Genomic DNA, 26,450 nt, shown 5'->3' with positions numbered 1-26,450 from the left:
TATCACTGGGGCTCGGTGCACAGACCAAATCCAAATCCACAGCTTCTGCCAGCCAATCCCCCCCCCCCATTTTTACTGGATAGCACAAAGAGAAATTGAGAGGGGAGGGGAAGATACAGTGGGAGAGAGACACCTACAGATCTGCCTCACTACCTGTGAAGCACTGCTCCCCTGCCCCCTGGGTGGAGAGCCAGGGATTAAACCTGTGTTCTTGTTCATGGTAATGTGTTGTGCTCAATCAGACCCCATAACTTCTTCAGCCAATCATCTAGTGATGGGTATTTAGGCTGTTCCCACTCTTCGGCTATTGTGAATAATGCAGCTATGAATATAGGGGGGCATGCGTCCTAAGAGCCTGACCTGAACTCTTCCCTCTGTCCCCATTTTCAGGACCTTATGAGTGCAATGGGCTTGCCTCCTAACTCCCCAGTCCCACCAGCAACTCAGCCTCCTTGCCACAGGTGCTGAGGATGAAGATGTGGACATCGGGGGCTGTTACTCGGGCGGCCACAGCACTGAACCAGGTGAGCCTCCAGTGGGGATACAGGGCAGGGCAGCCCTATGGGAAAGAGCTTGGCTGCCTTCTGCGGCTGTCGAGTACTGAAGAAACAAACCATCCTGTTGGCACTGAGAGCACGCACTGGAACGTCCACAGGAGTTTTCTTTCTTTCTTTTTTTGCCTCCACAGTTATTGCTGGGGCTCAGTGCCTGCATCATGAATCCACTGCTCCAAGAGGCCATTTCCCCCCCTTTTGTTGCCCTTGTTGTTGTAGCCTTGTTATGGTTATTATTGTTGTTGTTGATGTTGTTCATTGTTGGATAGGACAGAGAGAAATCGAGAGAAGAGGGGAAGACAGAGGGGGAAAGATAGACACCTGCAGACCTGCTTCACCGCCTGTGAAGCGACTCCCCTGCAGGTAGGTAGCTGGGGGCTTGAACCAGGATCCTTACACTGGTCCTTGCGCTTTGCGCCACGTCCGCTTAACCCGCTGCGCTACCACCCAACACCCCACAGGAGTTTTCTTATCATAGAGGGAACTACATGGACGTCCTCTGAGAAATATGTGCACAGATGGTGGCCCACCTGTCAGGAAGCTGAGGGGCTGCCCCACAGCAGCTGTGATGTGGCTTCAGGGAGGTGGGTGAGTAAGACCAACACACTGCCATTGTCACCTGTCACATCCCTGGATGGTAAGGAGGGAGAACAGGTGAGTGACTTCCAGGGGTGCGGGGAGGTCTAGAGCACCTGGGGGTGACTGAGTGTGTTTTGACTGCATGTGATAAAACTGCGCAACAGACATGGACCCGGGCTGGGCAGAATTAGGAGACTAATTCTAATTAGAGGAGCTCTGTGGGGACACCATTATCTACGCCCCAGTCTTTTTTATGTGGTACTGGGGCTCAAACTTGGGGCCTCACACATGCACTCTGTTACTGAGCCATCTCCCTGACCCATCAGAGAGACAGAGACAACAGCACTTCTCCACCACCCATGGAATCCCACCCAGGGGATCAAGCTCAAGTTCTTGTGCATGGAAGGCTTCCACTCTATCTGCTGAGCCCCCTCCCCAGCCCCTAATCCCTAGTCTTCACAATGTAACCTCTGACCCCACTCAGCCCAAGACTCAAGTCAACAGCCCCAGAAGCCACCCCCACCCCCAGTCCAACCTTCTCCTGAACCCCAGGAGACTTGGGGCTCACACCAAAGCCTGCCACTGACCTTGACAATACAGCCTACTGCCCTGTGTCCCCTGACCCCGGAATCCATCCCCAGGCCTGTCTGCCCTTTCTGCCACATCTGGGCCATGGTGGGCATGAAACCACACTGAATCTAAAGGGGTAACCAGGTGCCCTCCATAACCTGACTCCACTCAGCCCAAGACTCAAGTGAACAGCCCCAGAAGCCCTGCCTGACTATCCTAGGCAGGGGGTGTGTGTAGACAGATGCCAATTCGACCAGCTGCCAATGCCCCGTGCTGTGACTAGGAGGGGTGCACCCTGCTCTGCAGCTATCCTGGGATCCTGCCACAGTGCCTGCTGTGAGGAAGACGGCACAGCAGTGAGGTCAGGCCTATGAGGTGATATGTGAACCCTGCCACCTCCCCCTCTCAGAGGGTCTCAGCAGCTGTGTCCCACCCTCCAGAGGGCAGTGTCTGAGAGCCACCTCCCTGCTGAGCTCACTCTACTCTTGGACAGATGTCTGTCTCTGTCTCTCCTATTGTGGTTACAGCCTATTTTAAAAAATCACTTTACCCCTAAGGTGTCGATTTATAGGATCACTGTCACAGGGATACAGTTCCACAGCTCCTCAAGGTAAGTGTCAGCACAAATACTTGTTTTATTCATTGATTTTTTAAATATTTTATTTAAATGGAGGAGAGAAAAACACAGAAAAACCAAATCCCTTTTCAGCTCTGGCTTATGGTGGTGCTTGGGACTGAACCTGGGACCTCAGAGCCTCGGGCACGAAAGGCTTTAGTAGAAGCATTATACTGTCTCCCCAGCCCCATTCATTCACTAAAAAAAAAAATCGATTTTTAAAATATTTTATTTGCTAGAGACAGATCAAGAGGGGAAAAGGAGGTAGAGGGAGACGCCTGCAGACCTGCTTCACTGCTCACAAAGCTTCCCCCCTGTAGGTGGGGACTGGGGGCTTGAACCCGGGTCCTCAAGCTACCTGGTAATGTGTGCTCAATGGAGTGCACTACTGCCTGGCCCCCTCATTCATTCATTTTTGCCAACAGGGTTATCGCTGGGACTGTGCCTACATGATTCCACAGTTCTAGTGGCTTTTCCTTTTTCTTCATTTTTGTTGTTGTTCTTGGAGGTGGGGGGTGTAGTAATTTACAGTAAGCACAGTTTTTGATATGGATAAAAATTCTCATTCTCATCTCATCATGATAGGTGTCTGCCAAACACTCTCACCTCCCTCTTAGGTCCCCTCTTCACCATCCTGCACCAGAACCTGAAAGCCCCACTCTCCCCTTGCTTTGGTGCAATACTGTCGGGCTGCGCCACGGAGAAGAGAGGAGATCCGGAGCAAATGGGGTACACAAATCTTTATTACAGATCAAACAGGGTGGCTCAGGCCACGTGGAGTCAGCCGAAAAAATGGCCCCTGCTACCTCACCATCGGGGGGTGGGGGTGGGGGGGGGGTGGGGGGGGGAGCGCGGAAGTGGGAGGGCTTTATTAGGCAACAACCAGGAGTGACGTGTCGGGACAGGATTGGTTGAAATGGGCACTGCAAGATATCGCAGGGAGTGGCAAAACCTGAGGGCAAAGACTGTGTCTGTATGATTCCTCAACACAATACAACAACTCTAGTCCAAGTTCTACTTTGTGTTTCCCCTACTGTTCTTATTTCTCAACTTCTATGAGTGAAATCATCCCATATATCCATTCTTCTCTTTCTGGCTGATCTCACTTAACACGATTCCTTCATGCTCCACCCAAAATGAAGTAGAGATGATGAATTAATAGGGAACAGGCGGTGGCGCACCTGGTTAAGCATAAGCCCCTGGTCCCCACCTGCAGGGGGAAAACTTTACCAGTAGTGAAGCAGGGCTGCAGGTGTCTCTGTCTCTTTCCCCCTCTATCTCCTACCTCTCAATTTCTCTGTCTTTATTCAGTAATAAAAATATTTTAAAAAGACAGAAAAAAAGATGTATTTCTCATTCTTAATAGCTAGGCACTTTTTTTTTTTTTAAATAGAGACAGAAACAGGGAAAGAAGAAAAGAAAGACAGGAAAGAGACACCTGCAGCAATGTTCTCCCCTACAGGTGGGGACTAGATGCTTGAACCCAGGTTTCTGTGCAGAGAGACAGGTGTGCCTGCCTGGCGCCCGTGTGCTACCTCCGGGACCCTCTTCACTCACTGTCAATGTAGCATCTGGAGAAGAGCCTGGGGCCTAGTGTACACTGGATGTCGCTGAGCTGCCTCGCCAGGCCAACCTTGCAGGACAGCACTCAGGTGCTGCCAGAGCTCACATCCAGGGCCATGTGCAGCAGGGCACATGCTCTACTAGGTGAGCCACCGTCCACCCCCTTCCGGGCAGTGCAGGACTCTCACTGGAGCGGCTGATACACCAACACAGGGCCCTCCAAATCCACTGCCGGCTGCACACTAGGATCAGGCCCCAGGTGCCCCATGGATTCCTTAGGCTGGGGTGGGTGAGACTCACCTTGTGGGGGCGTCACACCTATGCTCCTCAGAGAATCATGGTCCCCACCCCCAAGTGTCTGCCCTGCAGGTCACACCTGGAGCAATGTCAGGGTGCTGCTCCAAGAACACCAGCCACAGGAGTTGGTAGAGGGGCCCCTCTATCTTCAGGGGGCCCTGAAGTCAATGCAATTCTTGCTCCCAAGACACAGGAACAGGGACATTCATACTGGGGACAAAGTGAGCCCCAGGGCCACCAGGACTTGGGGGGGGGGGGAGGTGGGGCTTCCAGGTTGGCCCACATGCATCAGGAAATGGCTGACAGCCTCTAGGATCCTTCTGCAAAGAACATCTGAGTCACCTGGGTTTCAGTGAGGGGATGCTAGGGAGACCTTTCCTGCCACTCTCCACCCACTCTAGGAGTGGCTCCAGAAGCCATTAGTGATGGCAGAGGCACAGGGAGTCCTGCTGGGGCCAGGGGCTCTCCCCATCCTTGAAAGGCTGAACCAAAAAGTGCTCCAGATCCCATCAGCTCTGGCCCAATGCCTAGGGTTTTCTTCCTGGGGTAGTCCCAGGTAATGGGGGCCCAGACCCAGCCACCCTCCTGCCCTCACTGGGACCCTGCCCTCCCCAGCTCTTAGATGCCATAGGGCAGGGAGTATTAGCGACAACTGCCCCCCAAAGGGCTCAGTGTTGGCACCTCCTTCCTCCCCACTGATGGCAGGTTGGTGTATTCAACTGTGGATCATAAAGAATAAAGCTGACGGCCACTCCATCTGCCCTCTGAGTGGGAGAGAGAGTGCTTGCTTACCCCAGCTGCTGCCAACTCTAGGCTGATGACCCACTCTCCGCAGGAAGCCTGTCCTGTCCCATCCCCACTGTAGCAGGGCACCAGGCTGGAGGTGGGTATGGGGCTGTTCCCCAAGCTGCACTCCAGGTGGTTCAGTCTCCAGGTAGTGGCTGCTGCCTCCTGGACTCAGTGCCACAAAGTGTCCTGCCTGTTCTCACTCCCCCGTGTCAGGGGTGCTGGAGAAAGATGCTGCCTGCCCTGCTTCTTCTGGCCCCAACGCTACAGTCAGCCGTCTTCACCCATTTAAGATATGTTTTCAAGAAACGCTTGCCAAGCCCTGCCCAATTTGGTGTGGGGGGCTGAGTGAATGGGGCTGCTTCAGGCACTTGCTCTGCTATGGGGGGCAGGAAGTGGGGTGTTGTAGCATTCTCTGGCTGGAGCCCCTAGAACTGGGCTCACCCTGGGTTCCAAGCCCTGTTGGGAGCAGGCACAGCCTCATCAGAGCTCCGGACGCCAGGGAGGGCTGGCGTGTGTGGGCAGGTGGATCAGCTATGGGTTCATTAAGATCCCTTGTAGGGCTGCTATCTGCTGCACCTGCGGATGGGGACTCTACACAAGAACTCAGGCACTGCCCACATGGGGCTCTCGGCGACAGATGCCACACATGGACCCACAAGCATTTAAATAAAAGTTTATTGCCAACCAACACCGGAGATGGGGTGACTTCACAGGCGGGCAACCCCGCTTTCCTCGGACCTCAGTTGATGGAGCTCAGTGGCCAGTCTGCTGCTTCTGTGTCTAGAGAGAGTAAAACAGGCAGAGGGCACGACTCCTGGGCAGCAGGGGGGGGGGGAGGGGTATGGTCAGCTGCACAGGACACGAATGCCCCCCAGCCTAGCCCGAGTCCAAGGCTACAGCGGTGGGAGAGGAAGAGACACAACACTGACAGTAAAACCAGGCAGAAGACAGCTGCCCAGGAGGCCGCCCCCCAGCTGAGGACCCTACAACGCGGTAAGACAGGGACAGCAGAGCGGCTCTCACGTGCGCAAGCCAGAAGACCCGCATTCGTTCAGTGGGGGCAGGCTCCTGGGGGCCATGACCAGACTGCAGAGCTCCATGCCCCCACAATGTGGCATCTGTGCCTCCCCTGACAACACCAGGGGGAGTCAGCTTCTGTCTGAGATGTCCTGGAAGGACTGTGCCCAGACACCTGCCTCCGGCTCAGCCTGGTGAGACCCAGCTTTATATCTGGCGCCCTGTATGGGCTCCCAAGGATGCCCAGTCAGCACAGGCAACTGAGTGGGGTGGGTGGCTGGCTCCCTGACAAGGACAGGGCCCAGGGGGGCACTGAGCTGGACTAGGCAGGGGTGGGGACCCGAGTGTAGAAAGCCAAGTGCACCAATGCCGACGCCGTGAGAACTTCCTCTGACGCCAAACATAGCAAGCAGGACCCTGGCTGGGGGCACAGACATTTACACGCGGGAGCACTACTGCACGTGCACACAAGTGGACAAAGGGGGCTCCCCACTCCCACTACAAACCCTGGCACCACGAGAAAAGCAAGCAGGGGTGGAGCAGAGAGCAGGAGTACAGGGCTGCAGGGGCTGGTAGGCCAGTGATGCTATCTGCCTCAACACCCCCACTTTCTCCAGTGCTCCAGCTCAGAGTCACCGAGCAGACCCTCCCACCCCTTTCCTGGAGCATTCTGGGGACCACTGGCCATGTCTGAAGACTCAGAGGCCCGGCACTGCCCGTAACAGAAAGTATGGAGCAGGGGGCGGACAGTGATCCCTGGCGGGCAGGGAGCCAGGGGTGCTCAGCCCCAGCTCCCTGAGGCGCCCATTTCCTTCAGTCACTAAAACTGCACAGCCCCTGGGGAGATGTTGAACATGGACGGGTCGAATCGCTGGCCTCGGAAGGGAGAGCCTTCAGCATCCCACCCCTTCTTCAGCATCTCATGGACTTTCTACAAACAGAAAACAGACAGAGAGGTTAAGCACGTGCTGGGCAGCAGGTCCCCCAACATGCCTCGTGATGCTTCCTGGGGGGACCCGGAGTGGCCACAGAAGCACTGCCATGCTGGCTGGCCCGGCCGTGCCTCTGTCTACAGGAGAAAGGAGGGTCAGCTCTGCTCCACGTGGGAGGTGTCAGGGGTGAGACCGGGGCACACGCAATCCTGACTGCTCCCTGATGGGCTGCCCCAGGTCAATAGCTGCTCGCCTTCATGGCTCAGCTGAGTCCCTTCTCACTAGAACCTCTGCCCAGACTCGCCTGGGGATGACAGAGGTGGAGGCTGTGTTGTTGTGTTACAGTGAGGGAGGAGGCTGGGGGGCACTGGGTCTGTACCCCTAGGCTGTGACTCGAAGGGAGGCCCCAGCTCACCTGGCCTTCTTTACCAGCCGCCAGGGAGCCCACCCCACAGGCCTTGCCTCCTGAGTGAGTGGTGGGGACCCTGTGTCACACAACCCCCCTTACTCTCCCTCCCGACAGCCCCCTTTCCTGCCATTAGATCCACGTGTGCTACAGAAACCCATCAGGGACATGAGGCAACTGGGGGGGGGCTAGTTCCCCATCTTCACCAGGAGCAGACAGGGTGCCCTAAGGAAGCGCACTTGGAGCTGCAGAGATACCTAAGCCAGGTGGGGTGCATGCCCTGCTGCACCCAGGTTTGAGGCCAGGCACCATGTGGGAGCTGGCAGGGCACTGGGGGACATTCCCGTGATGTGGGGTCTCTCCTCTCTGGATGAGGAAGTTGGCCTGGGAGCAGTAAGACTGTGGTATGTGGGGCCTTGGTTCAGCAAGGAAACAAAACAAAACAAAAAAAAAAGTAGAGCGCACTTGGAGAACGGGGAGCTGCTAGCCCAGGCTGCCACTCCTTGAACTTAGCATCCAGCCTGATGAACGACAGCAGTCCCCCACTGACACCCTCGGTGCCCCGCTGCTACACAACTCCTGCCCCCACTCTGCTCTGAGCACCCTTGTTCCTTGGTGCCAGCTGCTGGACACCGGCACAGACTCCCGAAGGGTCTAACACTCAAAACACCAACTGCCAGGTTGATTTTGGCTTGTCCCCCCAACTACTACTGCCCTGGGTCCCCAGAAAACATGGCCTCACCCAATCCCCTCTACCAGCACCCCCTGGGGGCCACAGAGCCTGGCAGCTGGGTCATGAGGCCTCAGCACTGTGAACCGCACCCCCACTGCCCAGCTCCTGGCGGTTCCCTCACACCCAACTCCTCAGATACCCCGTGTGAAAGGCCTGGGAGGCAAGCAGCCTGGAGGGCACCCCTGCCAGGGTCCTGTGGGCCCATGGACTTACAGCAGAGTCACCAGGGCCGGAAGACAGCAGCCAGGCTCTATTTCCAGCAAGGGGGCAGGTGGGAGCAGGGCAGATGGGGGCCCCATGGGAGTGAGCACAGCCCAGCTCTCACTGCTCACTCCCGCCTCCTTGGGGCAGCTCTAGGAACAGCATGGGCTCAGTCTCCCCAGAGCCCTTCCTACTCAATCCCTGAGTCTTTCCCTTACTGCAGCCTCTTCAAGGCTCCCCTCCCCTTCCTGCTCAGTTAGTCTGGTGTGAGGGCAGGGATCCAAATGTCCCATGAGGGAGCCCTCGAGGGGGTTGTGCAGGCGGGTTCCCATCCTGTAGCCACAGGCAATGGAGTCCAGTGGGTCAGGCCCAGAGGGAGCTGTGCCTGCCATGCTCAGAGCAAATAGCAGGGGATGTTCCACACATGGCCATCAGACGCCCTTGCAGGCTGGGCAAGGCCCGTGGCCCAGGTGGGTGAGGAGTCAGACAGAGGTCAGTATCTTGGGGAGGGATGATAGGCACACCTGGCACCAGCTCAGTTCCATTTATGTCCCAAGGAGCTGGAGGACTGTGCACATTCTGCGTCTGGGACACAGAGCCCTCTCATGGGGACAAGGAGACGTGTGTGTCCAAGGTATGTGTGCAGCCAGGGAACAAATACTCCCAGAAATCAGCCCCCATGCTGTCCCAAATGTGGAATCTGCATGGTGTGTGTGTGTAGTGGTGGTGGTGGTGGTGGTGGTGGTGGTGGTGGTGGTGGTGGTGGTGGTGGTGGTCGCCTGGTTAACACGGGAGGAACAGCCGAGGAGCCTGGTGACACTCCCTCCCTTAAATGAAGGGTTTGAACTCGCTGTTCCCATCACACCACCATGCAAACTCTTGGCGCTGTTCATCTGGGACAGAGGCATTAAAAATAACCTGAGGAAAGCAACCCTTTTCCCCCTAAATAGCCAAACCTGGGATTATTACGACAAGAGGATGTATACATGGGCTCCCATGGGCAGGCTCTGCATTGCCTCCTGCCCCCACGTAGCCGCTGGCCGCACAGCCTCCAAGGCTTCTGGCATTTCAAAGTAACTTGGATACAAATTCTTCCCACCCAAGCTCAGTGGTCCAATCTGCAGCCGGGCTGGTGGAACACAAGGGTCCCTCCTATGCTGAGGGTCCTACAGGAGGCCGGATGCTGCCATCATAGTTTGAAGGGACAGTCAGGAAAGCTCCCACCATTACTGACCCTGCCAGCACATGGGCTCTGTGCAGAGCAGAGCCAGTGCCCAGTCCCAGGCTGCTGCCCCCAGATCTGATTCCTGCAGCCACCTCAAGCCAGGAAGCAAGCCCCCACACACCCCCACCCCGCTCATGCACGGGCAAGGGGATGCCGTACCAGCTCATGGCTCTGTGGCTTGCCCTGAAGCTTCTGGTGGTAGTCGAAGGTGAGCCGGTCCAGTACAGCATGCTCCTCCTCGTCCACTGTGGCCATGGAGCGCTCCTTGTTGATCTTGTCAATGTCGATGTGCTCCTCGCCCTCCAGGATGGCGCTCCACCAGTACTCACCCACCTTGTTCAGGCTCACCTGGAATGGGGTGGCCAGGGTCAGCCTGGTGGCGCTGGGCATCAGGGACCTGGCACGTGGGTGAGGCTGTGGGTCTCGTCTGGGACCCCAACCCCAAGCCCTCTGCAGCACCACCCACACCGCTAGGTCCCCAGCACCCAGTCCACTCTCAGAGCACCCCAGCCCTGAACCCACCCTGGCCCCCCCAAAGAGCTTCACTGCTTCTAGCACAGCAGTTACCCCCACCCCCACCCAATTCTGGAGGCCACCGAGATGGACAACAAAGGGCCAGGTAGGATGAAACTGTCCTCACCTGAACACCTAACCCCTGTCCTGGTCAGGTGGGCTTTGAGAGGGGTCCCCAGCTCTCCAAGAGCCTTGTGTGACCCGCCGCCTGGTAAGAGGAAGCACTCCCGCCCAGTTTCCCTGTGCTCCCAGGCAGAGATGGGGGTGGGGGACACAAAGCTCAAGGTGGAGGCTGCCACGCAGGTCCAGATGCAGACCATCCACGCAGGCCACTCGAAGCCTGGCCAAACTCAGCAGCTGTGGGGTGGTGCTGCCTGCGGAGGTTGCCACACAAAGCCCCGGGGAGTAGGGCCTAGCCCACAGGGTGCTGAGGGCACCACTGAGGCAGGTCCTGGGGAACCACAAATGTGGCCTGAAGCTAGCATTTCGGCAGCTCCATAAAATGGTTGGGTGACTGGCTGCTTCTGCACATGCTCTCCACTCTAACCTCCCACCAGGTGAATGGCTTCTGCCCCCCCACCCCCCGCCCCATGCATGCAGTACATCAGGCCCTTGGCTCCCCAGTCAGCACCCTGAGCCTGCAGCTGGTGCTGCAGTTGTGTCTTCACGGAGCTGCAGCGCTGGGTGCTAGGGCAAACGCTAGAAGAAGAAGAAGCGCTGGGTGCTAATGGGACACAACACCTCAACTCTTCACAATGACAGAAGACAGCCAATGAGTTTTGGCACCTGAGCTCTGGTGCTGCTGACACTAATACGCCCAGTGAACACCCACTGTCACTCCACCAAGAAGCCACTGTGCCTTGCCCATCACCCAGTGCCCAGCCCGGCAGCCCAAGCACTTCCTAGGGGCTCTGCCAAAGGTCTTCGTGACATGTGGCCAGGCCCCACATGGCTCTCTTTGAAAGCAACAAGCCCAGTGTCCTGGTTACCCAGACCCTCGTGTCCACACAGCAAGTCCACATGGGCCTGCTGCCTGGTGGAGGCTGCAAATTCTTTTTTTCTCCCTAGTAAAAAGCTGAATTACCCAATTCTGGTGCCCAGGGAAGGCCCCAGTGGGTTGGGCAGAGAAATGATGCATGGACCCTGACTGTCGGGTTTTTCTCCAAGCACGGCCTGAGGAGGCCTTGCTCAAGGCAGCGAGCACTGGCCGTGGGCGTCTCCCTGCCTCCTCCAGGTTCCTCTGCTCCACACACCCTAGCTGATGCAGATTACTGGTCATCTAGGGCAGTGTATTCCCTCCCTGAATTGTAAATGTCCAACCCTCATGTTTCTAATTCAGCAAAGAGGACTGCGGAGAGACCTTAATGGCTCTGTAAAAAGAATCTCATGCCTGAGACACCAAAGATCCCAGGTTCAGTCCTCAGTACCACCACAAGCCAGAGCTGAACACTGTTGGGTAAAAATAAATAAATAAATATAAAATTCTCAAAAGAGAACAAGCCCATGAAGCCCTCCTCTCCCACCCCTGACCCCCCACCCCCATCCACCAAGAGCAGGGTCCCTGCCATGATTGCAAACGCTCATACATGTGCAGTATGTAATGAACTCTACATATCAGGCCAAGGTGTCCTGATGGTTAGTGCTGAGAAGCGCCTTACCCAGAGCTCATTAGAGGCTCACTACAACAGTGGTCATTGACAGGGTGAAGACCACACAAAACTCCCAGCTGACATCAAGATGAGCCCGCACTACTTTGAAATACTTTTTCTTTTTTTAGATGAAATTCACATAGCATAAATCAACCACTTTCAAGTGAATAAATCAGTGCATTTAGTGCTCACAATGTCCTGACTTCCTCTCCTCCCCCCTACACCCTCTATCTAGTTCTAGAATATTCTCCTCAGCCCAGGAGACTCCTGCCCCCTTGGCAGTCACAGTCCACTTCACCCAAAGCCCTGCTCTCCCCCGCCCAGTCTGTCTCTCCTGAACATCTCACAGAAAGGGGGTGGAGAGGTGCGTGCCCTCCTGTGTGCACAGCTTGGGGCTCAGCAATCACAGCTGCTGAGAGCTAACTGTCCTCCCTTCAGGCCAAGTGACAGACAGGAAGCGCCAGAGCCCATGTCTGAAAGGAGCATCTTTCAGGAAGTAGTCTGGTGATGGACTGACACTTGGGTTTGGTTTTTTAACATTTTTAAAACTCAGGTCTGTGGAGGCGTAGTTGGCATATAGTAAACATACCCTTTGAGAACACATCCGGGAGCTTTTACAAGCATGCAGCCACTGCTACAATCCAGTTACCCCCTTCCCTCAAAGTTCTGTCTCCCCCTCGTCAGCCCCTAGCGCCCGGCTCACACTGCCGTCTGGCTGGCCTTCCTGGGATCACACAGCTGCCAAAAGGTTCCACAAACCAGTTCAACATTCAGCAGCCCCCCACCCCACCCTGGCACAGGTCAGAGACCCAGGGGCTCCACGTGACCGGTTGCACTTGGCCTTGCTAATTCTTTCCAGCAGCCGTTCTAACATGTTGGGCCCTGAGGCTGAATCTGCACCTCCTTAACGACTGAGAGTGTCAGACACCTTGCAATCTCTCTGGGAAACACTGTGGAATGCATTCACACTCACACTTGAATAGCTAGAGCTATTCAAGCACTAAATAACACCAACTCCTGGCCTCATCTATGGCTGGTGTCCTGCTCCTACTCTGCCTGTGTCCAGCCTCAGGCTGCATCTTTTGCACAGAGAGCATTCAGGGGGTCCACATAGGTGCATGGTCACCCCACAACGGTCCATGAACACTCTTGGACCTTTGTACCCACAGACCCCGTGAATCTTTCTTTCCTAAGGGTGACAAGTTGAGCTCAGCTAAAAGGGATCTAGTCCAGGACCTCAGTTATGAGTGACCCTGCACCCTTTCATCTGGAACATTCCACAGCCTTTGTCTTTTGTTTGCAAAGAGTGCCCTTATTTGGGCTTGTCTGGTGATTTCTCCCGGCAAGACCCGCGGGAGCATGCCAGTGAGACACTGTGTGGTGTCCCCAAGGCAGCACAGGGGACAAGCAGTCAGAGCTGGGAGGCCTGTCTGAGATGCCAGGTGACTTTTCTATGTAGGCTGAGAGGCTGTGGGCATCTGTGAGGTGCCGGGAGACCTCTGAGTACTACTCCTGCTCGGTACAGCACATTGTCCACGAGGGCACATCGACCCACCTCTGATGACAGGGCAAGGCCGCACCAGCTGAGAGGGCCTACATACCTCTGTGAAGAGCCACCTGGCCCTCTTATTCAGACTCCTGGAAACCCTTGACATTCCTATCCTCCATTAGGCTAGGGTACAGAGTGTCCCAGATTTAGGACCTAGTGGCACACCCCAGCATTCTTGGGCCCCCCTCATTCTTGACAGAGCAAGCTGCTCTAAGTTCCTTTTCTCCAGCCAGTTCCCAGGCCTAGAACCAGTTTCTCAGAGGATGTCCCTGTCTGCTGGCTGAACAATATTCCCCCCCGAAATGTCCTCGCACAAACTTCGAACTCTGCATGAATAAACCTACCTCAGCACCCCCAATCTGTGGCAGTGACTCACCGACATTTCCATGCCTTTGCTGCCTTAGTCACAGAGTGCTGTTTCTATTCAGGGAGCCACTGTGCCCAGGAGGACAGCAGGAGGATGGGGAGGGCACAGTGCCTCACAGCTGCCTGCCTGCAGGACTGAGTGTAGGGAAGACCCTCTGGGAAGGATGTGGACTGTGGGCTGGCCACACACCTCTCTGGACTCCTGGGGGCAACACCAAATGCTCACCTAGTTTAGGGCATTGTCAGCTATTTTTTTTCAGCTGGAAAAGTAAAGTGTTCTGTGGGTGGCCACTCTGCCTCTGAAAGCAGGGGAGCCCCGAAAGAAGAGACACCCCCCACTGACTGGCCACAAAGCAGCTCTCTTCCTGAGGAAGATGGAGTTTGCGGAGCCCAGGCCTGATCTCAGGGAGACTTCTAGCTCAGTGTGGAGTCTGCTGCCTCAGATGCCTACTCTACTCCCTGCCAGGACCCAGAGACAGGAATGAGGCAAGGCCTCTGGCCACCCCTGGGGTGTCAGTACAAAGGCCAAGGGCTCACATCTCATCCCCTGGACTAGCTCCCAGGGGCAAAGCTCCTGCCAAAACACTGCTGTAATTAAACTGCAGTTGCCATTGAATTGAGGAAGCAGGCTGGTAAGAGATGCCTAATGACCTCAAGGGGCCAGGAGGAGATGGGAGCTGCCTGGTGAGAACACACACATGTCCCCACTAGAAAGCCAAAAGGGACGGGGGACAGGGGACAGGGGACAGGCTGATAGCAGCAGAGAAACCGTGAAGGCTAAGTACAGTGAGCAAGCCCAGACTGGTGGACATGGGCGGCACCATGGAGCCCACGGCAGATGGTCTGGACTATGGCCAGCCTGGAACGCCACTTGTGGGAACTATATCCTAAAGAAGTGATCTAAATGTCACTTGTACAAAACCACCAGCTCAGAAACCACACTACTGGGGTGAGCTGTGATGCTGGTCAAACGACTCCTCAGCTGTCACACCGACTTTAAATGACTTGTGTGTGAATTGTGACAACAGAGGAGGGCAAAGCTTTGTCTCACACAGGCGATGGCCATGTGAAGTGCCAAGTGTCCACATGCTAAGGGTCAGCCACTTGCCAGAAGGATGGTGAACCAGCAGCGGGGTGCCAGGGTGGGAAGGAGACATGGGGAAGACACTGGTGCCGTTGCCATGGCTGACTTCACATCTTAGTAACCAAGACAGGAGCTCACCCGAGTCAAAAACCTTGTTTAACATTCTCAGTGTGGGAGGGAGGGAGGCAAGATTGTCACACGGTTTTAGCTGCCGCCCCTGCCTGCTCTGAAAGCCCGCCCGGGTGTGTCAGATGTGGAGCCATGTCTCAGGCAGGAGGGAAGTGGCTGGGCTGGCAGCCGGTGCCCTGTGTGCACGGCTATGCAGGGGCCCGAGATCAGATGCCAGGAGGCTGGCAGGTGGCCCTCTCCTCTGCTTTTCTGGTGTGGAGGGCCCGACCTATGGCCAGGGTACAAGCTCGGCTGTCACTTCTGAGTCAGCAGACCCATCCTCCCGTCCCACATAGCCAGGAGAGTCGTCAGATTCCTGTGCTCGGGTCCTGGGGCAGCCTCTCCAAAGCACCACAACAGACCTCTGTTCTCACCCAGAGGCCGGAAATGAAGGTGCTCCCTCCAGAGGTTCTAAGGATGGCCTTGTCCCCAAGTCTCCATTCTGCCTGTGGCTCTTCCTATACCTCCAATCTCCCTCTTTTTCTCCACAAGGACACCTGTCACTGGGTCTGGGGCCCAACGGGAAATCCCTTTGTCTCAGAAACCTTAATGTAATCATATCTACAAAGACCTCTTTTCCCAGTTAGGCCCTGTTCTCAGGTTCTGGGGGCTAGCAGGGAGACTGGCCCCAAACAGTGGTTGAGAGACAACCTATGACTTGTTTCCCTAGCACCCAGGGCCTGGCACTTGGTGACAAGTCAGGAAAAAGATGGGTAAGGCTGTACGTTTCAGCTGACGATAAGATGAAGGCCCCAAGAGGCTGAAACCAGGATCAACGGCCAGCGGCCAGAGCAGGGGCTGTGCCAGGGATTAGTACTCTTAGCACCAGAGGCTCCAGGGGGACAGCACCTGCCCCTGGTCACACATGCCAACACTACACAGTCACAGAGCAGTGATCTCATCCCAAGCACACCAGCAGCAGGCAAACTTTGGTCCTAAAATATGCCCCAGTAAGTAAGCGGAGAACACCAAATTTGAGCTCTATGAGCAGCAGCATTTCTGTTCTGTACGCTTGCCCCCCCCCCCCAAGGTGCTTTCTGTCTGCTACACTGACAGGAAAACTCCCCAAGAGCCACAGGGCAGGGGAGATAGCAGAATGGTTATGCAAACAGACTCTCATGCCTGAGGCTCTGAGAGATCCCAGATTCAGTTCCCTGTACCAGAGCTGCGGAGTGCTCTGGGAAAGGGGAAAAACAAACAAACAAAAACTACCTCTAATGTGTGACTTGTTTTGCCTCAGATCTAAGGGACCTGGGACATGCCCTGCTTAAGCACAGCTACATTCTCAGGATGGACCCTCCTGCCAGGACCTGTGGCTGCATCTGCCCCTGGGATGAGCCAGGCCAGTGCTGTAGGTGCAGCAGGGACAAGCAGCCAAGCCCACAGAGGCGTCCCCCAAGCATGCACAGAGCACTGGCGTGGCTGGAGGAAAGAGCACTGCGGTGGGTTGGAACGCCAACTGGGGGGGCTCGGGCAAAGGAGCCCCCACTTACCAAAACACACTTGCCGGGCTCCAGGCTCCAGAGAGAACTCTCAGTGTTGATCTTGTGGGTGAGTGTCCCTTCCATGAGGACATGCTCCCCACTTTCCTCCAGAACAGCCACCCGGATGGAGCTGCTGCTGAGGGTGACAGAGACCTGGGAGAGAAAAGCAAAGAGTCACGTCAAGCTGTGAAAGTGGTGGCCAGAGTCCTCAACACCGGCAGAAGGGAGGTTCCGAATGGGCCCAGCCAGTCACCACAGGGACCAAGACTGAGGCTGTCACGGGGGTCCCTGGTACTCTTGACTGAGAATGAGCAGTGGTAGGGTGCCACCACCCTCCCAGTAAAGGTGCAAGCAGCTCTGCTTCCACATGGAAAATGGTGACACACGGGTGCTGTGCAGAACAGGGGGATGCTGGCTTTCAGACGGGGCAGCCAAGTCTCCTGCCCAGGTAGAGGAGACAGTTCCTCGGTGAAGGGCAGGCCAGACAAGCTCTGTGGTGGGGTCTGCTCTTCTTGCTCCTGTCCTGCTGTTCATGTCAACCGCACGGCTGCCGTGCTTGCCCCAGCTGCTTCTGGTCAGGAGTCACAACATCGTACCCATGGCCAGGGCTCAGATGCACCCAGGAGGGCCAGGGCAACCCATCTGCTTGGGGGTTCCTGCCTTCACTCTCTGAGACACCAGCTCTAGACCTCAGCTGATAGGCTTTCCTCTGGGCACTTGGGCTACGTGCTGTCCTAGAAGTCACTGTACTGGGGGCTATTCCTCCACACTGTACGTCCCGGCCAGCAGGGACTCAGGTCTAGGAGGCTCACTGGGGGACAGGGAACAGAACACCTGCTTACTCTGTGTTCTACTTCTCTTCAATTTGTAAACGTTTGTGTTCTAGACCATAAAAACTCTTTTGATTGAAATTAGAATGGCTCAGATTCAGTGCCTGGGATCCCTGTGCCACGAAGGCCATCAAAGCAGAAGGGAAGCCGCTGTCTGGCGCCGGCAGGAGCACCGAGCCTACACGCTGTAAGCAGGCTGTCCGGTCTCCTCCCAGCTCTCAGCGTGCTGGGCACAGATCTCTGACACATAATGGAGAAGGTCGCCAATATTCTTTCACACTCAAAACAACAGGGGAAATGTTTTTTAGTTTAAAAAAGGAAATCTTAACAGAAGATTCACCCCAACCTTAATAAGGACAACCAGCAGCATGGGGGAAAAATGCGTTTTTTAAAAAAAGATTAAAGAGTATTATATAGAAGAAAAAGGATACTCTAAAATATTCTCAGTTTGTCTTCAGAGATATGGGAGAAGATACTCTGCCTATAAAACCAGAAAATATGAAAACAAAATAGGTAAGACCTATTAGAGCTAAAGCGCAGTAGCTAAAATAAAATTTCTTTTTTTATTTAATATTTATTTATTTCCTTTTTGTTGCCCTTGTTTTTATTATTGTTGTAGTTATTATTATTGTTGTTACTGATGTCATCGTTGTTGGATAGGACAGAGAGAAACTGAGAGAGATGAGGAGGACATGGGGGGGGGGAGAAAGATAGACACCTCCAGACCTGCTTCACCGCCTGTGAAGCGACTCCCCTCCCCTGCAGGTGGGGAGCCGGGGACTCGAACCGGGATCCTCACGCCAGTCCTTGCACTTTGTGCCACATGCGCTTAACCCGCTGTGCTACCACCTGACTTCCTAAAGTAAAATTTCTAAAGGGACATGAGAACACAACAAGAGAAGACTTGGAATACTTTGGGAACCCACCAAGTCACGGGTGACTGCGAACACACGTGGCTTGTGGACAGAGAGGAGAGATTCCTGGGGCTGAAAGCCCGTTCTTACATTGGAGTGAATGGTAACAGTCCCACAGTTTGTCAGTTGAGGCACCACCTCCAGTCTGAGTTTTATTAACAAATAAACTGTTGATGGGAGGAGACGATCCCCTAAGGCTCACCAAATGCAACCGTGAGTCTCCATTACTACTATCCCTGGAGGCTGGAGCAGCAGTGGAGAGACCTTGTGCAGACTTTGGGGCAGAGACCTGATCAGGCAACTCAGGAGCAGATATACACTCCCGGTGATCTGGAAGTGGGGCTCGAAGATACCATGTTAAGTGAGGTAAGCCAGAAATAAAGGGTGAATATGGGATAATCTCATTTATAGACAGGCAAAACAAGATCAGAAGGAAAAACTCTCAACAGAACTTGGACTAGAGTTGGTGCACTGAACCAAAGTAAGATTCTGGGGGTGGGGAGGTGAGTATTCAGGTCCTGAAACATGATGGCCAAGGAGGACCTAGTGGGGGTTGTATTGTTATGTGGAAATGTTATGCATGTACAAAGTATTGTATTTTATTGTTGACTGTAAACCATTAATCCCCCAATAAAGTTTTTTTTTTAATTATAAGGAAAAGATAAAGAAGATAAAGCAAAGAAGCCAATGCAGTGACAAAGACTAATCCAGACAATCAGCTAGACACCCCAGAAATTATGACAGCAGCAAAACAGAGCCAAAGAAAAACATGTCTTCTAATCAATAAGACCCCCCCCCCAGAGGACTGAGCACGATGAATGAAAGCCGATTCACAAAAAGTGTGTAACTTTTTATAACCGAGTCGCCGTTTTAAAGATTAATCCATGACTGACAGAGAGAGTCTATGCTGGCAGATGGGGTGTGGAGTGCTGGGGTTCCCCCCAACACCCCAGTCAAGCCTGGGGCCCTCCAGGCATGTGGGGCCTTGCACACCACCTACTGAGCCAGCTGTTCAACCACAACACTGAGTATTTATTTATTTATTTATTTTAAATAGTTATTTATTTATTCCCTTTTGTTACCCTTCTTTATTGTTGTAGTTGTTGATGTCGTCGTTGTTGGATAGGACAGAGAGAAGTGGAGAGAGGAGGGGAAGACACAGAAGGGGAGAGAAAGACAGACACCTGCAAACCTGCTTCACCGCTTGTGAAGCGACTCCCCTGCAGGTGGGGAACTGGGGGCTCGAACCCGGATCCTTACACTGGTCCTTGTGCTTTGCGCCACCTGCGCTTAACCCGCTGTGCTACCGCCCGACTCCCAACACTGAGTATTTAAAATAAGGGCAAAATAACTATATTTTATGAAGTGTTTCTCATATACTATTTTGATCAAGTTCCTTGAGGCAGTTGCATTACACAATAAGGACAAAACCTTGACCACCAGAAGGTTCTGTGTAAAGGAGGTCGAATGGTACAGATTTCTTCCAGCTGTAAGATAACTTAAGTCCTGGAACTACCAGGCATGGCATGGTGCCTACAGTTATGGACACTGCACTTAGCACACCCTGAGTATGCTGGAAAAGTCATCATGAGGAAAAGGGTTTTTAAAACTATATAACAAGGTGATAGATGCTAACTAAGTTTACTGTGGCCATCATTTCACAAAATATGCATTATAAATCACTGTGTAATCTGCCTAAACGAATACAGTGGGATGGGTCAATTCTTCCCAGTAAAGTTGGAGGGAATCTAACCCAAAGAACCATGTGGATTTGATTTAGTCTCATATGGAAGCCATAGAGCAGAACTGGAAAATAATTCATCCAAACCATGCCCAGAGGTGAAAGGGCTTCAGAAAGCGAGTCTTCAGGAACATGATGATTTTTAGAAAGTATACACTGTCATGTTACTGAGAGTCTGGAGAATTCTCAGGTCTCATACTACTTTTGACAAAATGAAAAGGTCACAAGAAACTCCAGGAAAACAGAATATTATGCAAGACATTCTTAACCCAAAGCAGCACCTAACATATGGGCAGATATTGTCAATATCAACTCTTTCTGAACGTAGGGGGAAAAAACAATCAAGGGTTTGCAGAAACCCTGCAGATTTTATGCCCCTCAGCAATGACAGCAAGCACTGTGACATTTTAATCTGCTCGAGGTCCTCTCTGCCTGGCCAGCAGCCCCTGATACCCGCATTCCCTGTGCATCCTGGAAGACATCAGTTAGGGAGAGAATTTAGGAGCTAGAGATCTTTCGAAGCTTCATTCTCTAAGAATTCTCATTTGACCTGTGTGATGCTTCCCTGAAAGACCCCAACTGTAAGACTGTTTTGACCTGGACTTGGAAAAGTCCTTTCCCCAGGGAGTGTTTGCAGAAAACAACTACAGGCCAGGGTTTTCAATTCCCAGCTGACTAAGGTGACAGGTAACGGTTCAGGCAAACAAAAGAAACAAAGCAAAATAAAAGTGAGGAATATAATAACCCTAGGGATTTTCTTCAGACATTTGGAAGTATCCCTGGAAATCTAGAAGCCAGCTCACCGGAGAGGGCAGCGCCTTGCCATACTTGAGGCCACAGGATGAGCACACAGCAGTGGGGTAAACTCAGTGCTGTGGTGTCACCCCCTTTCTCTCAAACAGCAAAAAGAAATGCCAGCAGCCCAGAAGGTGGAGCAGTAGACAATGTGCAGGACTGTGCATCTGCCCAGAAAAGCCTGAGGTCCTAAGCATTCACCACTGACCAAGACACTCCACAAGAAGGAACTGCAAGCTACAGCATAATTTTAAACTGTGAGGCCATGTGTTACAGGCATGTCCTATAGAGCAGGTGGAGCACTTCAGCAGAGGCAAATGATGCATTGTTGCCAACATTCAAGGTGATCTCTGGTCCATCATTAGCAGGTCACTAAGCTTACCAAGAAGAGATTTTAGTAGTAATTCCCAAATAAAGACAACAGACTTTCTAGAATCAATTCAGGAAAGTCACTAAACAAGTAAGAACTACAACAAGTACCAGAAACAGGAAAATATGGGGAAAAGAATCTGGTTTCCAAAGTTACCATATGGTTATTTAAAATGCCCAGTTCCAGTAAAAGATGATAAAACTCAAGAAGAAACATGGAAGGAGGGTATATACATGGGGTGGGAGGTGCAGAGCCAAAGCCAGGGAAATGGGCCCATTGAAGGAGCAGAGACCACCTCAGAAATGATCTCTCTTTGGGGGAGGTCCCTGCCACAGGCTACAGACCATCACCCCAAGGTGCTAACAAAGACCCTACTGCAAGGTCCTTCTGAGCCCAGGAAGAAGTCCCAACAAAGCGGAGAGCTGTGTCCCTTGCCGAACAAGAAACAAGGCACACACAAAGACAAACGCTCTGTGCAGTACAGCCAAAGAGCAGGCCTTATTTATTAAGCATGATTCCAGCTGAGTTCAGTATAGGAACTGGATTACCACTCAACACCCAAACCACCCTTACATAAGAATGCCTTATAAATACAGAGTATAAAATCTAGACTGTTTTCTTATAATATTTTTTTAAATAGCAATAGTGGTTCATTTTAGCTTCAGTTTTATCTAATTCTATTAAATTTCAAGTTCTACCTGTATTTTTTAAGCTGCACATTGGAGAATCTTTAACCAAATATAAGAGGAAGATCAGTTGCAAGAGATAAAATTCATACTGTAACAGACTTATGGTTATTAATGAGATGGGGTCTAAGTTGCCACAGAAAAAAATTTCCAGGAAGGAGACAAATCATTTCATTTCCATAACAATTAAATTGGAACCATTAAGCGGAATTTAGGGGGAAAGTGCTCTAACAGGTAAGAAGATCAAACTGCAAGGCAATGAAGGTTCAGATTCTGAGCCTCAAAGAAGACCTATCAAAACGCAGCCTACTCCTTTTCTAATCCTAATTCAAATTTTAGGTGCCGCACAAAAAGACCTATTAATTTGACTATGAAAAGTATTAAGTTCTGCAAGGGGAAAACACCATAAACTTACTCAAAAGACAGACTAGGAGTTCATCTAAGATATAGAGAGCTACAAATGAGTGTGAAAAAGACATGCAACCTAATAACAAATGGGCAAAGGTAACAAGATGCTCAATCTTACTCATAAGGAAATACAAATTCATACTGTGCCCAGCACTACTCTTCACATACCCAACTTAAACAGCCCAAGAGTTGCTAGCAAAGTTTCAACAGAAAATCTGTGAAAACTATGGGTTCCTGGAACATCACTGATGGAAACTGGAAAATGGCAGTTTTTTCAATTCGATTGTTCTATGGAGGACAATTTAGCAATGCCTATAGAAATTAGGGGGGGAAATGCTGATATTAAGTTAACTGTCAACCTAAAAATTGCACTTCATGAAATTTAATCTACAAGGAACACATAAATGTATTAAAGGGGATCTGTTGCTTTTTGGCAAAAACCAGCCTAGCGCCAGAAGGGAGACAAGGCAGACACTAGAGAGGAGGCCTGGGGTCATGGGCTTGGGGCACCTGCACCCTGGAGTTGTGGCAGCCAAGGAGGGAAATCCTGGGTCTACAAGGTCCCACAGAAGCCCAGAGGCACTGGGGACATGGCAGCAATGAAGAGAGAAGAGCGGCACGGGGGAGGTCAACACTGAGATCTCTGGTGTCTCACATGCTGTACATGCGCTGTGCTAACGTATGTCCATACTTGATTATAATTACAAATGAATCTCACCAAAATATCCCAGAAACTAGTGACATGATGACTTAGTTAAGGGGGTGTGGTGGGTGGAGAGCCAATACAGCCAGGGGAGAAACTTTCCATTGTACCTTTTTTTTAAAATTTATTTATAAAAAGGGAACACTGACAAAACCATAGGATAACAAGGGTACAACTCCACACAATTCCCACCACCAGGACTCCATATCCCATCCCCTCCCTCGATAGCTTTCCTATTCTTTAACCCTCTGGGAGTATGGACATTTTTACATTTCTGAACAAGCTCAATGTGCAGTGCATTCAAAAATATAAAAATAAACTAGATAAACGTAGTCTATTAGCCTTTTCTGTGCCAGAAGTTTCCTATAATAGTCTATCCACTCTGGCTCTAGGGAGGGAACACCTTACAGGGCAGGTGGCACCACGTTTCACTAGCTGTGTCAAGTTCAGGGGAAAATGTCACTGCAGGGGACACAGCCAGGGCCAGGGTATTGTTCCAACAGGTCCCCAGGGTGAAGGAAGCGAGTGGCCACCATCCTTGCCATCAGCAAAGATCTCTGCCGCCCTGAGAGGAAGGAGACCTGTCAGGGAGACCACTCACTTGTTCTTGCCTGGTTTCTCCTGCAACATTAACAGGACATTAGCAAGGCAGGAAGGGGTGGGTATTCTGGTGGCTATACCATCCCACCCCCTTTTAACAGAAGCCCGGGGTCTCAGTTCTCCATCTCAGAGAGAGTTCTCAACTGTTGGTGGGGCATGGTTTAGATAGCCAATTTCCAGCATTAGAACCTGGTGACTCAGTGAATACCACAAAGTTTGTGACCAGCCTGCTGGCATCAGCAGTGGCCCCTCTATGCCATGATGCCCCCTGCCCCTTCTCTTAAACACAGCAGATCAAGCTAAGAGCATGGTGAAGGAAAGAGCTAGCCACACAGCACTAAGGTGAAGATCCCAAGTCCATTCAGAGAAGCTTCTCAGTCACCAGTGACTTGGTAAGAGAAAGAAGCCATATGTGAAGAGTGAGCACTGGAGCACAAAGCAGCGTCCTCAGGTCCTCAGGTCCTCAGGTCAGCAAGCAGAAGGGAGAGGCCACGACTCTCTCCTAGCAGTACTCGGGGCCTCTCACATCCACCTCCAGCCGTGTATGCACAGCTGCCCTCAGACCCACAGTCACAGTGACCTCATCAGCTGAGAGCAGCTGCAATCACGACTGCCATCAGGATGACATCCGACAGGTACCACAGACAAAAACCAAAAATAAACACTGCTGACAGGCAGCTGTGACAGGTACCTCAGGGAGCAGCTGAGGAGAATCTGGTCCAGAAAGAAAGTGGCAACTCTGGGGAGGGGGGAAAAATCCTTAGACTAGCAAAAGCCAGAATAAACTTTTCCCAAAGTTTTAAGGGAGAGGCATAACTAAAACTCTGAGATCACAAAGAACCCAAGACCACAACTTTTGATGAGCATTACAGTATAGTCAGAATGGCGTGGGGGAAAATATTATTGAAAGAGGAAAAAGAAAAACTCACCTGTGTGAGAGATGAAGCCAGCCCCATGTGGATGGAGTCGGTGGGTGTCACAAAAGACTGACACAAGATCCTCAGTGGCCTCTGTGGGCTGAGCCTCCCTCAAGCCTGTGTGATGCTCAGGCTCCCCTGCTCCAAAGCCCACCGACTCAGGGAGACAGCTCACCAACCCCTTCCTGCCCTGGCCATCAGCAGACAGACCTCAGCCACGGCACCAAGCCCTGCACTGCCTGGTCCTTGACACCAGCCCCAAAGCAGCTTAGTCTGAGTCCTGGGGACCATCACACACAGGCTGGTGCAGGAGAATGTGTGACCCTGGGTTGAGCAAAAGCTCAGGCACCTTTAGTGAAGGTGAAGACACAGCAGCTTGAGGGGCACAGGCACACCTAAAAGATGACGGCCTGGGCCAGGTGTGGTGGCCTGTCCCTCAGTGCCAGGAGAGAGTGGAGGGCATGTGGGGGGAAGAGCCTCTCAGCACATGGCTCCCATCTGAGCAGAACCACAACAAAACTCCTTAGTAACAAGTACAATGGAGATAGCGTTTTTGATGGGAAGAAGGCTCTAATAGCTACACAACATACAAAGAGAGCTGTGAGGGAAGCTGGGTATCCTGAGTCCGAGAGAGAGAAAGAGATAACTAGTTTGAAGTTAGGCCTAACATGTGTCCTTTTAGAGAAGATTCCAGAAGTCCACAAAAAATTAGGAGATAGACAAGGAAGTTCTACCTTTTCTAATCAAGCAGTAATAGTTCTACCTTTTCTAATAGAGCAGTTCTACCTTTTCTAGTCAAGCAGTAATCAAGCAGAACCACTATTGTTCATCATGATTTATTTGCCTATAGACATGGTGACCTGACCAAAAATGGAAGTAAACTTCAGCCCCTGCCTCACTGTATCCCCTGAAGGTGCTGGACTACCGTCCTAGGAAGGTCAGTCTGAGTGGCTGTGGCCCAAGCCAGAGCACATGGCCCTCTGCAGTGGCCTTCTGTGGGGACAACCCCCGGTAGGCTGGCCCAGCCTGGATAGCACAGCTGGCAATATCAGGAGCCCCCAGTCTTGGCAAGATGTTCGGGAGTGGGAAAGAGCAGGCTGTGCTGCTCAAGTTGACTCTGGGCAGCATACAGCCCTGAGCCACTTCCACATGAAGCCTTGAGGGCTCACGGGCTACATCACAGTAGGCCTCACTCATCTGATACTCCCAGGAAATTGCAGGGCCCTTCAGATGGTGCCCTCCTGCCCAGACTCTGGAACCCAGGGCCAGTCTGTTGTAATTAAGAGTCTGGGGAGCCAGGGAGAACTCTGTGCTTGGAAGGAGGGGGGGAGGAGGGACTCATCAACAGGGACTCATCACTGACCACATGTCCAGGCCTGAGGGAGGGAGCAGCACTGAGATGGGATCTGGCCAGCACCACTCTGTATGGCACAGAGGTTTATTTCTTAGAGAGACACCAGCAACTCAACTTGTATTTGCCTGTTTCTGGGGATGCTGTGTTTCAAAGAAGCCAGTAGAACTGGTCTTGATAACATGAGAAGCATATGTGGCCGGGGAAGTTGCTCAGCTGGCAGGGATTTGCAAGCCATACACTCCTGGTTCAGTCCCCAGTATTGCCATGTACTAGAGCGGTATTCCGGTTTCTCTCTTGTGAAACACCACCTCATATGAAATAAAATTGTTTTAATGAGGAGTATGATGCAGAGAGAAATGGATGTACCCTTCCTTCCTTCCTTCCTTCCTTTCTCTTTGACCATCCAACACTTTATTCACTCTCCACCGCCCAGGATACTATACGTGTACATATTTCTTTGTTTTTATTTTATTATAGCAGATTAATTTTTGGTAGTATAGTCTTTAACTGGATCTCAATAATCCTTCATCCTGTCGCTTTTCCTCCTTCCCAAGAGTCCTTTGCTTTGGTGCCTAGACCATATCCAGTCCAAGTTTCACCTTGTGTTTGCCCTGACTGCTCTTTGTTTTTAGCTACATCTCTAAGTGAGATCATTCAGCACTGGTCTTTATCTGGCTAGTCTCACTCAACATGATGCCTTTGTGTTCTGACAAGGATATAGCAAGAGCAATGGCCTCATCATTTCTCACAACTACATAGTACGCCATTGTGTATAAACCACAACTTTCTTAGCCATTCAACTGCCATTGGGCATCTTGGGTTGCTTCCAAATTTGGA

The 26,450-nt window shown here is 52.3% G+C and overlaps 1 protein-coding gene across 3 annotated transcripts in view; it reads right to left on the bottom strand.

Annotated features, from left to right (window-relative positions):
* Positions 1 to 5,625: 5,625 nt before the first annotated feature.
* The window catches only part of NUDCD3 (NudC domain containing 3), a 79,083-nt gene continuing 58,258 nt past the window's right edge, over positions 5,626 to 26,450 (bottom strand). The window contains exons 4-6 of one of the 3 annotated variants that reach the window (XM_060171606.1): positions 16,305 to 16,448; positions 9,642 to 9,830; positions 5,626 to 5,748 (exon numbers count right to left, since the gene is read on the bottom strand). In XM_060171606.1, the coding sequence (XP_060027589.1) occupies positions 5,722 to 5,748; positions 9,642 to 9,830; positions 16,305 to 16,448 (360 nt within the window). In that variant the 3' untranslated portion in view covers positions 5,626 to 5,721. The other 2 variants (XM_007524404.3, XM_060171605.1) reach the window with 2 other exon arrangements.

This window comes from Erinaceus europaeus, chromosome 14 (assembly GCF_950295315.1).
Source record: "Erinaceus europaeus chromosome 14, mEriEur2.1, whole genome shotgun sequence".
Classification (NCBI taxonomy): domain Eukaryota; kingdom Metazoa; phylum Chordata; class Mammalia; order Eulipotyphla; family Erinaceidae; genus Erinaceus; species Erinaceus europaeus.
The sequence above is the reverse complement of the archived record's forward strand: the minus strand, read 5'-3'. Positions and strand labels throughout refer to the sequence as shown.